This window comes from Ranitomeya variabilis, chromosome 8, assembly GCF_051348905.1.
Source record: "Ranitomeya variabilis isolate aRanVar5 chromosome 8, aRanVar5.hap1, whole genome shotgun sequence".
NCBI classification, from domain to species: Eukaryota; Metazoa; Chordata; class Amphibia; order Anura; family Dendrobatidae; genus Ranitomeya; species Ranitomeya variabilis.
This window is the reverse complement of record NC_135239.1, coordinates 142,642,690-142,655,332: the sequence shown is the minus strand read 5'-3', so window position 1 is coordinate 142,655,332 and position 12,643 is coordinate 142,642,690. Positions and strand designations below refer to the sequence as shown.

Genomic DNA, 12,643 nt, shown 5'->3' with positions numbered 1-12,643 from the left:
ATCTCAAAAAATTAGAATATCTTCAAAAAGTTAATTTATTTCAGTTCTTCAATACAAATAGTGAAACTCATATATTACATAGAGTCATTACAAACAGAGCGATGTAATTCGAGTGTCTATTTCTGTTAATGTTGATGATTATGGCTTATAACCAATGAAAACCCAAAAGTCAGTTTCTCAGTAAATTAGAATACTTTATAACACCAGCTTGAAAAAATGATTTTAAAATCAGTAATGTTGGCCTATGGAAATGTATGCTCAGTAAATACACTCCATACTTGGTTGGGGCTCCTTTGGCATCAATTACTGCATCAATGTGACGTGGCATGGAGGCTAGGGTTGAGCGAAACGGGTCGATCATTTTCAAAAGTCGCCGACTTTTGGCTAAGTCGGCGTCTCATGAAACCCGATCCGACCCCTGGGCTTGTCGGCCATGCGGTACGCGACTTTCGCGCCAAAGTCGCGTTTCAATGACGCGAAAAGCGCCATTTCTCAGCCAATGAAGGTGAACGCAGAGTGTGGGCAGCGTGATGACATAGATCCTGGACCCCACCATCTTAGAGAAGGGCATTGCAGTGATTGGCTTGCTGTCTGCGGCGTCACAGGGGCTATAAAGGGGCGTTCCCGCCGACCGCCATCTTACTGCTGCTGATCTGAGCTTAGGGAGAGGTTGCTGCCGCTTCGTCAGAAGCAGGGAGAGCGTTAGGCAGGGTCCACTAACCACCAAACCGCTTGTGCTGTAGCGATTTCCACTGTCCAACACCACCTTCGGTGTGCAGGAACAGTGGAAGCTATTTTTTTTTTTTTTTCCTCAGCGCTGTAGCTCATTGGGCTGCCCTAGAAGGCTCCGTGATAGCTGTATTGCTGTGTGTACGCCACTGTGGAAACCAACTGCTTTTTTCAAAGCACATATCCTCTTGTTCCTTTCTGCACAGCTATCTTTTTTGTTTGTCCACACTTTTTATTTAATTTGTGCATCAGTCCACTCCTATTGCTGCCTGCCATACCTGGCTTAGATTACTGCAGGGAGATATGCAAATTGCCTCTTCTGAGAAAAAGAGGACTTAACTCTATAGCGCCACCTATTGGAAGTAGCGATCCTACAAGTCACAATCAACCCTTTAACGAGTCGTGCAATATGACTTAGGATTAAAGCCAAATCAGTATCTCAATTCGCAGACACGGTGTTTCGGGCTGTTGGCCCTCGTCAGTGCGAAGCATGAGAACTGATTTGGCTAGGTGAGAGGCTCTGGAGTGGGGTCTAAGGCTTCTTTCACACTTCAGTTGTGTGGCGTCAGTTGGGTCCGACATCGTGGCGGATCGACGGATCCGTCAAATTTCATGCAAAAACGGTTCTAACGGATCCGTTTTTTTAACGGATCAGCTGCCCTAATCCGTTAAAAAAACGGATCCGTTAGAACCGTTGCGAACGTTTTTACATCCGTTGCAACCGTTTTTTGACGGATCCGTTTTTTAAAAGGGGAGGATTTCAATGTGATTGGCTACTGGAAACTTCTGGAAAACTATATATAGCGTGTATTTACACCACATCTTTGAAAGGTTGTAGAGAAAGTGGCAGAAATGGAAGGAGTCCTGGCAAACATTGCAAAGATCTATGCAGATTTTACTTTTGAGGCAAATCAGTTGGCAGTCAGCGTTCGAGAGAGGGAGGAACGAAGACTGCGAATCCTACGGCAGCGGCGTAAGAGAAGGCTGTGGATCCATCCCATCACAGCACAACGTATGACCCGTGGTGTTTATTCCACGCTTTACATGGAACTAAGGGAAAACCCTCAAAAGTTCTTCAATTATGTGAGGATGAGAGCTGAAAATTTTGCATTTTTATTGGGCTATGTGGAAGACTGTATACGGAGACGAGACACCCAGATGCGATTCTCAATATCACCAGCAGAGCGTCTCATGGTGACTATTCGGTAAGTCATTTTTTTATTAAATGATTCTCATTCATCAGACTTATAACTGTGTTGGTTTTTTTTGTATTTTTTTTATAAAGTATTGTCTTTTCTTTTTGTTAACAGATTCCTTGCAACTGGAGAGTCCTTCTCATCCCTCCATTTTCAATTTCGACTTGGGATATCCACCATCTCGGGGATCATCAGAGATACCTGCCGGGCATTGTGGGAGTGCCTACAAGTGGAATACATCCCAGAGCCATCACAGGAGAGGTGGCTGGAGATCGCCCAAATTTTTCATCAGATTTGCCAGTTTCCAAATTGTGTTGGAGCAGTTGATGGAAAGCACATAAGGATCGTCAAACCTTCAGGCTCTGGGTCACAGTTTTATAACTATAAGAAGTATTTCTCTATTGTGTTGATGGCCATAGCTGACGCACAATGCAAGTTCATCGCTGTGGATATAGGTGCGTATGGACGTGCAAATGATTCACAAATCTTTAAAAATTCACCAATGGGGCGCCGTTTATATGGAGAGACATTTGATTTTCCGCCCCCTAGACCTCTCCCTGGAACCACCGGTCCACCGTTACCATTTGTTTGTGTTGGAGATGATGCCTTCCAGCTTTCCCCACATTTGCTTAAACCCTTTGGAAGTAGTGGACTGACCCAGAGGAAGAAAATTTTCAATTACCGTTTAACCAGAGCACGCAGAGTAGTGGAATGTGCCTTTGGCATCCTAACTGCCAAATGGAGAGTGCTACTAACTGCCATTAAACTGCAGACTGAAACTGTCGATGATGTGGTCAAAGCGTGCGTTGTCCTGCATAATTTTGTTCTATCAAAAGAACAAGTTTCCCTGGAGGATAATGTTTCAGAAAGCACCTTACGGGATTACCAAAACCCCACTTTTCGCAGTCCAGTTGCAGTCTGCAGAATGCGGGACAGTTTTGCAGACTACTTCATGTCTCCTGCAGGATCAGTTGACTGGCAGTATGAAATGGTGTAAAAAATTTATTTATTTTTATACTTGTAAAAATACCAATTTTTGTTTGCATACAAAATCTTTTTACTTTAATGCAGCATTGTATGTTTTGCAACGGTACCCTTTAAACACTGTTAATGTTACTATTGCCATAACCTTGGTGACTTAATAAATTAAAAGAAAAAAAAAAAGAAAGACAATAAAAATTTTTTTAAACCAAACAACTGTTTATTTTTTCACTTTTACAGATTCTCATAGTTTTGGGTGGAGATAGTAGCGGAGGGGCTGACAGGCGGGCGGACCACGTCGAGAGTGGGGGACAGGACATCACGGGGAGGAACAGAAGTGGAATGGGTGGTGAAAACATGAGGTTGTGTAGAGACTTGAGGTGCAGATGTGGTGTGTGTGAGGTATGAAGGTGTTGCTGGGATTGATAACGGAGAAGTTAAAGGGGAAGAATGGAAGGGGGACGTTAAAAACTGGGAAAGACTAAGGGGGGAAGGAACAAATGACGAAGGAGTAGAATGGACGGGAGGAGGACGTACAGGAGGAGGACGGATGGGAGGATAGACGGTGGATTGAGAGGGGAAAGGTGTTGACACATGAAGGGTAGGTGGAGGGGCATGGGATATCGCCTGCGCTAGAGCAGTGTGGCAGCCTTGCATCACATGCATCTGCAGGTCAGGAGTTAGATTTTCCATGTGCCTGAGGACCGCCTGAAAAAAACAGTGCCTTGGTGACTGGTTTGCATCTGATTGCATCCTATCAAGACGACTGCTGAGTTCAAGTATGCTTTTGTTAAGCATATTGTACCCAGCAGACGTTTGCTCACTCAAAAGCTTGATGGCACTGTGAAAGGATGCATTCAGATGCAAAAAGTCAGGCGCATAGCTCCTTTCCTGACCTCTCTGGCGCTGCCGTCCTGACCACAAAGTTGGTCTAGAAGTTGCGGCAGTGGCAGAGGGGTGGGGTAAAGGGAACTCTAACTCATCACCTGCAGCTTCAAGTGACGAAGTCCGCCCTGCTGCTCCAGCGCTGGTGGATGAGGCTGAGGGATCAAACAAAAGGGTAGGTGCAGAAACAGAGGGGTCGACGTGGTCCCCGGTGGCGGACTCTCGAGGGATCGCTCCAGAGGGCTGCAACTCTGATGCAGGCTCCCGAGTGCTGCAGAAAGTGCTGTTAAAGAAGAAGAAAAAAAATATTAGTATCTTTATATTACAATTGCCCTTACTGCAAAAAAATTGAAGGTTACACATTTTTTCAGTTTGACTGAAAATATGTGGTGTTGAATATTTACCTTCTGCTCAGCAGCGTCGACCGTAGGAACGACAGGGCTCTGGCATGTTTGTATCTGCTCCTGCGTCCTCTAGATCCACTCGGGGCCTGCATCTCCTTATTAAACTCCCTCTTGAAGCGATCCCTGATTGACCGCCACCGCACGATAATCCTGTTACCTGGAAAGAGATAGCAAAAATTGGTTACTATACACCACATTAAATCATGCTAAAATAAGGTTATGAAGTGTGAATACTTACGCGCTAGATCCTGGGCCCCAGCATCGAGTTCCTCCCAGTTATCCATAACAGCACTGCACACTTCCTCCCATAGCCGTCGGGTGATTAACTGGTCAGCATGGCGGCGGTCCGACATGTTCCACAGCGGCTCCCTACTTTGTACTGCTTCGATGAGGGTGTTCACATCGATGCCCTCCTCTTCATCATCTTGTTCGGGAGCACGCTGTGAAGCCTACGAAAAATATAACAATAAAAAGGGAAAGATTACAACACATGAATTTTACATTTTACTACACAACAAAACAAAAAGGAACTTACTCTTCGGCGACCGCCGCGATTATCATTCCGACGACTATGGGAGGTGCTTTGAGGAACTCTATGTCGAGCCCCGGATTGTGAGGACTAATAAAAAAAATTAAAAAAAAAAAAATTAATAATGTTCTTAGATTGAGGCATATGTATTGTGTGTGCTGTCATGAATGTTTGTGTTGGGTGTAGTGCATTGTATGTGAGGATCGGTCTGTTCAAAACTTACACTATGCGCTCCCGCTCCTTGTCTTTCTCCACCCTGTCCGTCTCCTTCTGTAAGCCCCTCTGCTTCATATTCCTGTGAATACAGAACACATAAAGGGTTAAAAACAATGACCATAGTTGTATCACCAAAAAATTTTACAGAACAAAAAAAAAAAAATACAATACCTCAGTTTGCTGCTGATGTGCTGGGGGGCTCTCAGAAGAAGACATTATGGTCTTTGCGTACCTCTTGGTCCCAAGTATCTGTAAGTATACAGACAGTTCTAAGCTACTATACACAAGGATAGATGCAGCTGTAGGATTTAACAGTTACATCTTTTTTAAAAACTTTTACATTTCATCCCACACAAAATGAAATTTTTTTTCTAACCGTCATACTTTATATGGTAGATATGCTTGATGCACAAGCTGCCAAACCCTCTAGCCCTGTTTCCCCACCAAAAAAACCCCCCAAGAACCCTTTAAAGCAACACCAAAACTGAAATTGATATGCGCAATGCGCATGTTGGTAAAAGCCACCTATCAAACCTTATCAAAAATGTTCCTCATTCGAACTTAAAATACCAATTCCAAAAATTGGTAATTATGATTACCCTACAGTTTGTATTTTCTAAAACCGGATAACATATTCTATACACAAGATTTGCATTACACATTTATATATATAACCTTTACTGCATGTTTACCCAATATTACATTTATCTTGCAATGAGACTACTGACAGTTTTGTGTAATTTTTATTACTATTTTTAAAAAAATTTTTTTTTTTTTTAATGGTACAGTAGGAGCTACACTGCTCTTTATTTGAAATACTATAACATTTGGGATAACAACAAAAATGCAGAACACATCACACATCATTTATACACACACACAAAACTCATTTTACACCACAGCTATAAAAAATAACAGCTAATAGTATGAAAAACATATAAACAGGGCAGGCAGGCGCACGCACACAAGCACGCACACAAGCATGCACGCACACAAGCACGCACACAAGCACGCACGCACACAAGCATGCAAGCACGCACGCACGCACACAAGCATGCAAGCACGCACGCACGCACGCACACAAGCACGCACGCACACAAGCATGCACGCACACAAGCACGCACACAAACACGCACGCACACAAGCACGCACGCACGCATGCATGCATGCTGGATGGCAGTACTCACATGGCTGTCTCAGGCAGGGTCTGGCTTGCAGGGCCTCTCTGGCTGGATGGCAGTGCCTGGCTGGCAAAGTCTTGCTGGCAGAGTGTCTCTGGCTTGCAAGGCCTCTCTGGCTGGATGGCAGTGCCTGGCTGGCAAAGTCTTGCTGGCAGAGTGTCTCTGGCTTGCAGGGCCTCTCTGGCTGGATGGCAGTGCCTGGCTGGCAAAGTCTTGCTGGCAGAGTGTCTCTGGCTTGCAGGGCCTCTCTGGCTGGATGGCAGTGCCTGGCTGGCAAAGTCTTGCTGGCAGAGGTCTTGCTGGCTGGGTCTGGCTGGGTCTCTCGGGCATGGAAGGGTCTCTCTTGCTGGCTGGTACATTTGGGAATGACCTGTCCTCTTTATATAGTTTTTGGGTTGTCTGGGCAAAGTTGCAACTTTTTGGAGCATGCTCAATCAAAAAAAGCGGATTGAGGCGACGGATCCGCCAAAAAACGGATCGCGACGGATCCGTCGCCCATAGGCACCCATTTAAAAAAAAGGCGGACGCGACGGATCCGCCGCGTTCCGCCTTTTTGCCGGCGACAAAAAACGTTACAAAGTCCGTCAATGTCTAGACAACGTCCGCCAAATATCGACGGATCCGTCGCAAGGCGGATGGAACGGACGACCATCCGCCACAATCCGTCTGTAATGCAAGTCAATGGAAAAATAGCGGATCCGCCCCCAAAAAAAAACGGATCCGCCATTTTACGAAAATGGCGGTTTTTGACTGACGCCGAAAGACTGAAGTGTGAAAGAGGCCTTAGGGGTAACGTTTCTCCTTATGGAGAGTGACATACCATCTCTGGCTTGTCAAGGTAAGGAGGCTTATTCGCCGTGCAATGCTCCTCTGGGAATTTAAATATGCAAATTGCCTCTTCTGAGAAAAAGAGGACTTAACTCTATAGCGCCACCTATTGGAAGTAGCGATCCTACAAGTCACAATCAACCCTTTAACGAGTCGTGCAATATGACTTAGGATAGGGAGGGAGATAGTAATTGTAGGACAGTCCCTGTTTTTTTTTTTTGTTTTTTTTTTGTGGGAGATTAAGATTGGCATTTCTGCTACAGTGCCATCCCTGTGTGTGCCATCTCTCACTGAGTGGGCCATAGAAAGCCTATTTATTTTTTCCGTGATTTGTGTTCTAAATTCTACCTCAACACAAAAACACTACATCAATCAGTGGTAGAAAAATATTGGCCTCAGTCAGGGCTTGTGTGCCACTGCTGTGTGTGCTATCTCTTATTCAGTGGGCTATAGAAAGCCTATTTATTTATTTATTTTTTTTCTTATTATTTGGTTTCTAAAGTCTCCCTGAAAAAAAAAAAAAACATAAAAAAACAGTGGGAGAGTAATATTGCCCTTTCAGCTTGTGCGCCAGTCTTGACTCCTGGGTGTGCCACCTCTCTCTCATTCAGTGGGCCATAGAAAGGCTATTTATTTTTTTGTTTTTTTTAATATTACCGTATTTTCCGGCGTACAAGACGACTTTTTAACCCCTGAAAATCTTCTTAAAAGTCGGGGGTCGTCTTGTACGCCGGGAATCGTCTTGTACGCCGGGTGTATATGGTGGGTGGGGAGGGGGAGTGATCCTGATGACGAGGGGGCGTCTCACAGGAAAGTGAGTATCCCCCATTACCTTATCATAGCGCTGCAGCGTGGGGTCTCTGTGCTGGGAGCGGCGGCGGCTGTGCTGGGAGCGGCGGTGGCGGCGGCTGCTGTGCTGTGGCGGCTCCTCTTCTGTGTGGGGCCTCTGTGCTGTGGGGCGGCGGCGGCGGTGTATCTTTATGCAGTTGGGGCTCCTCCGGCATCTCCTTAAGCCCTGGAGGCCCCGCCGGCAGCTCCATCGGTGCAATGTGGTGGCCTCCGGGAAAATGGCCGCTGCTCAGATTCAGATCTCGTGTCCCGAGATTTCGGGACGAGATCTGAATCTGAGCATGCGCAGCCCCCAGCGGCCATTTTCCCGGAGGCCACCGCATCGCACCTATTGAGCTGCCTCCGGGAAAATGGCCGCTGCATTGCACCGATGGAGTTGCCGGCCCCACACAGAAGAGGAGCCGCCGCACCACAGCACAGAGGCCCCACACAGAAGAGGAGCCGCTGCACCACAGCACAGAGGCCCCACACAGAAGAGGAGCCGCTGCACCACAGCACAGAGGCCCCACACAGAAGAGGAGCCGCCGCACCACAGCACAGAGGCCCCACACAGAAGAGGAGCCGCTGCACCACAGCACAGAGGCCCCACACAGAAGAGGAGCCGCTGCACCACAGCACAGAGGCCCCACACAGAAGAGGAGCCGCCGCACCACAGCACAGCAGCCGCCGCTCCCAGCACAGAGACCCCCACGCTGCAGCGCTACGATAAGGTAATGGAGGATACTCACTTTCCTGTGAGACGCCCCCTCGTCATCATCAGGATCACTCCCCCCCCCCAAAAGGCACATATTCACCGGCCCTATAAGACGACATACGGTGTATAAGAAGACCCCCGACTTTTAAGAAGATTTTATATTTTAACTGGTAAAGTTGGGGGGTCGTCTTATACGCCCAGTCGTCTTATACGCCGGAAAATACGGTATTTGGTTTCTAAAGTCTCCCTGAAAAAAAAAAAAAAAACATAAAAAAACAGTGGGAGAGTAATATTGCCCTTTCAGCTTGTGCGCCAGTCTTGACTCCTGGGTGTGCCACCTCTCTCTCATTCAGTGGGCCATAGAAAGCAATTTTTTTTTTTTTTCCTTGATTTGTGTTCTAAAATCTACCTCAACACAAAAACACTACATCAATCAGTGGGAGAAAAATATTGGCCTCAGTCAGGGCTTGTGTGCCACTGCTGTGTGTGCTATCTCTTATTCAGTGGGCTATAGAAAGCCTATTTATTTATTTATTTTTTTTCTTATTATTTGGTTTCTAAAGTCTCCCTGAAAAAAAAAAAATACATAAAAAAACAGTGGGAGAGTAATATTGCCCTTTCAGCTTGTGTGCCAGTCTTGACTCCTGGGTGTGCCACCTCTCTCTCATTCAGTGGGCCATAGAAAGGCTATTTATTTTTTTGTTTTTTTTAATATTATTTGGTTTCTAAAGTCTCCCTGAAAAAAAAAAAAAACATAAAAAAACAGTGGGAGAGTAATATTGCCCTTTCAGCTTGTGCGCCAGTCTTGACTCCTGGGTGTGCCACCTCTCTCTCATTCAGTGGGCCATAGAAAGCAAATTTTTTTTTTTTCCTTGATTTGTGTTCTAAAATCTACCTCAACACAAAAACACTACATCAATCAGTGGGAGAAAAATATTGGCCTCAGTCAGGGCTTGTGTGCCACTGCTGTGTGTGCTATCTCTTATTCAGTGGGCTATAGAAAGCCTATTTATTTATTTTTTTTCTTATTATTTGGTTTCTAAAGTCTCCCTGAAAAAAAAAAAATACATAAAAAAACAGTGGGAGAGTAATATTGCCCTTTCAGCTTGTGCGCCAGTCTTGACTCCTGGGTGTGCCACCTCTCTCTCATTCAGTGGGCCATAGAAAGCAATTTTTTTTTTTCCTTGATTTGTGTTCTAAAATCTACCTCAACACAAAAACACTACATCAATCAGTGGTAGAAAAATATTGGCCTCAGTCAGGGCTTGTGTGCCACTGCTGTGTGTGCTATCTCTTATTCAGTGGGCTATAGAAAGCCTATTTATTTATTTATTTTTTTTCTTATTATTTGGTTTCTAAAGTCTCCCTGAAAAAAAAAAAAAAACATAAAAAAACAGTGGGAGAGTAATATTGCCCTTTCAGCTTGTGTGCCAGTCTTGACTCCTGGGTGTGCCACCTCTCTCTCATTCAGTGGGCCATAGAAAGGCTATTTATTTTTTTGTTTTTTTTTAATATTGTTTGGTTTCTAAAGTCTCCCTGAAAAAAAAAAAAAACATAAAAAAACAGTGGGAGAGTAATATTGCCCTTTCAGCTTGTGTGCCAGTCTTGACTCCTGGGTGTGCCACCTCTCTCTCATTCAGTGGGCCATACAAAGGCTATTTATTTTTTTGGTTTTTTTAATATTATTTGGTTTCTAAAGTCTCCCTGAAAAAAAAAAAAAAAAAACATAAAAAAACAGTGGGAGAGTAATATTGCCCTTTCAGCTTGTGTGCCAGTCTTGACTCCTGGGTGTGCCACCTCTCTCTCATTCAGTGGGCCATAGAAAGGCTATTTATTTTTTTGTTTTTTTTAATATTGTTTGGTTTCTAAAGTCTCCCTGAAAAAAAAAAAAACATAAAAAAACAGTGGGAGAGTAATATTGCCCTTTCAGCTTGTGTGCCAGTCTTGACTCCTGGGTGTGCCACCTCTCTCTCATTCAGTGGGCCATACAAAGGCTATTTATTTTTTTGTTTTTTTTAATATTATTTGGTTTCTAAAGTCTCCCTGAAAAAAAAAAAAAAACATAAAAAAACAGTGGGAGAGTAATATTGCCCTTTCAGCTTGTGTGCCAGTCTTGACTCCTGGGTGTGCCACCTCTCTCTCATTCAGTGGGCCATAGAAAGGCTATTTATTTTTTTGTTTTTTTTAATATTGTTTGGTTTCTAAAGTCTCCCTGAAAAAAAAAAAAAACATAAAAAAACAGTGGGAGAGTAATATTGCCCTTTCAGCTTGTGCGCCAGTCTTGACTCCTGGGTGTGCCACCTCTCTCTCTCTAATTGTGGGCCATAGAAAGCCTTTTTTTTTTTTTTTTTTTTAAATATTATTTGGTTTCTAAAGTCTCCCTGAGAAAAATAAATAAATAAATTAGGTGGGAGATTAATATTGACATTAGTGCTTGAGTGACAGTCCTGCGTGTGTGTCATCTCTGTGATTTTGTGCCACAGAAAACAGAGTGTGTAACATTGTGCCTGATTTTCCTTGTGGTCTCACCAACCTGTTAAGGGATATTGAAATCATACTGAAGTTATAGCTCACCGTGTAAGTTGTTTGACAGCAACAAATAAAGTTACTTTGGTTAAGATTTTAAAACAATGAGGAAGTCTGGTGCAAGAGGTCGTCGTGGGCGTTCATTGTCAGCTGGTAATGATGGTAGTGGTAGTGGAGCATCAGGTGGTCGTGGGGATAAAAATATTCCACCTAAGTCTGGAGCTGTGGAGCCAGTTTCGTCGTCAGGCTACACAAGGCCTCGAACGCTCTCTTTTCTGGGAGTAGGAAAACCGCTTTTAAAGGCGGAGCAGCAACAGCAAGTTTTGGCTTACATTGCAGACTCAGCCTCTAGCTCTTTTGCCTCCTCTTCAGAAACTGGTAAATGTAAAAGCAGCGCGTCGCTTGTGGATGTTCACGGTCAGGGACAAGTCGCTTCCTTGTCCTCCTCAGCAAAAACTACAACAAGAGAGAAGGATGCAGCAGGCGACACAACAGGTCACTCCATGGAGCTCTTTACACATACCGTCCCTGGCTTAGAAAGTGAAACATTTAACAGGCCATGCCCATTACAAGTAGATTCTGACATGGAGTGCACTGATGCACAGCCACAGCCAAAGTACTATGCTGCTCCTTTGACTCAGACCACCACATTGCCCTCTCAGGGTACAGATCCACAATCAGACCCTGATGAGACTATGTTGCCCCGCCACGAACGCTATACCACCGACCGACACAGTGACACAGACGAAGTTGCACACGAGCTCGAAGAGGAGGTAATAGATGACCCAGTTATTGACCCCGATTGGCAGCCATTGGGGGAACAGGGTGCAGGCGGCAGTAGTTCAGAAGCGGAGGTGGAGGAGGGGCCGCAGCAGGCATCAACATCGCAACAGGTTCCATCTGCCGGGCCCGTATCTGGCCCAAAACGCGTGTCAAAGCCAAAACCTGTTGGAGCACAGCGTTGCCATCCGGTTAAAGCTCAGTCTGCAATCCCTGAAAAGGGATCCGAGTCTAGGAAGAGTGCAGTCTGGCATTTTTTTAAACAACATCCAACTGATCAGCGCAAAGTCATCTGTCAAAAATGTTCAACTAGCTTAAGCAGAGGTCAGAATCTGAAAAGTCTAAATACTAGTTGCATGCATAGACACTTAACCACCATGCATTTTCAAGCCTGGACTAACTACCAAACGTCCCTTAAGGTTGTAGCACCCTCGGCCAATGAAGCTAGTCAGCAACGCAACATCCCTTCCGTCACTGTAAGGCCACCATTTTCCGCACCACCGGCAGTATCTGTGCAGGTTTCTTTGCCAGCCAAAAGCAGTCAGGGTCAGGGAATCACCAGTTTTGTAGGAGGAAATATTGCATCTAGGGCACCGGCGGAAACAATACTGTCTCCAACCGTCTCTCAGTCTGCCATGTACACCGGCACACCCGAAAGTTCCACGATCTCCAGCTCTCCAGTCCAGCTCACCCTACATGAGACTCTGGTTAGAAAAAGGAAGTACTTATCCTCGCATCCGCGTACACAGGGTTTTAACGCCCACATAGCTAGACTAATCTCGTTAGAGATGATGCCCTACCGGTTAGTTGAAAGCGAAGCTTTCAAAGCCCTGATGGAGTACGCT

General features: G+C 45.1%; 2 protein-coding genes across 2 annotated transcripts in view; both read right to left on the bottom strand.

The window, feature by feature from the left end:
• CHADL (chondroadherin like) overlaps positions 1–12,643 on the bottom strand; it is a 303,864-nt gene that overhangs the window by 29,260 nt on the left and 261,961 nt on the right. The window lies entirely within an intron of this gene.
• LOC143788160 (uncharacterized) lies at positions 3,141–4,740 on the bottom strand. The gene is made up of 3 exons (XM_077277586.1): positions 4,434–4,740; positions 4,196–4,352; positions 3,141–4,074 (listed from the first exon to the last, which is right to left on the bottom strand). The coding sequence occupies exons 1-3, from the start codon at positions 4,546–4,548 to the stop codon at positions 3,141–3,143; spliced, it is 1,206 nt and encodes a 401-aa protein (XP_077133701.1). The 5' UTR covers positions 4,549–4,740.

Bases quoted from the DNA above. Each gene is read 5' to 3' on its own strand.
- LOC143788160 (XM_077277586.1), bottom strand. From the start codon at position 4,548: ATGTCGGACCGCCGCCATGCTGACCAGTTAATCACCCGACGGCTATGG. The intron at 4,353-4,433 runs GTAAGTATTCAC...ATCTCTTTCCAG, and splicing joins TGGGGCCCAGGATCTAGCGC to GTAACAGGATTATCGTGCGG. The intron at 4,075-4,195 runs GTAAATATTCAA...CTTCTTTAACAG, and splicing joins TCGACGCTGCTGAGCAGAAG to CACTTTCTGCAGCACTCGGG.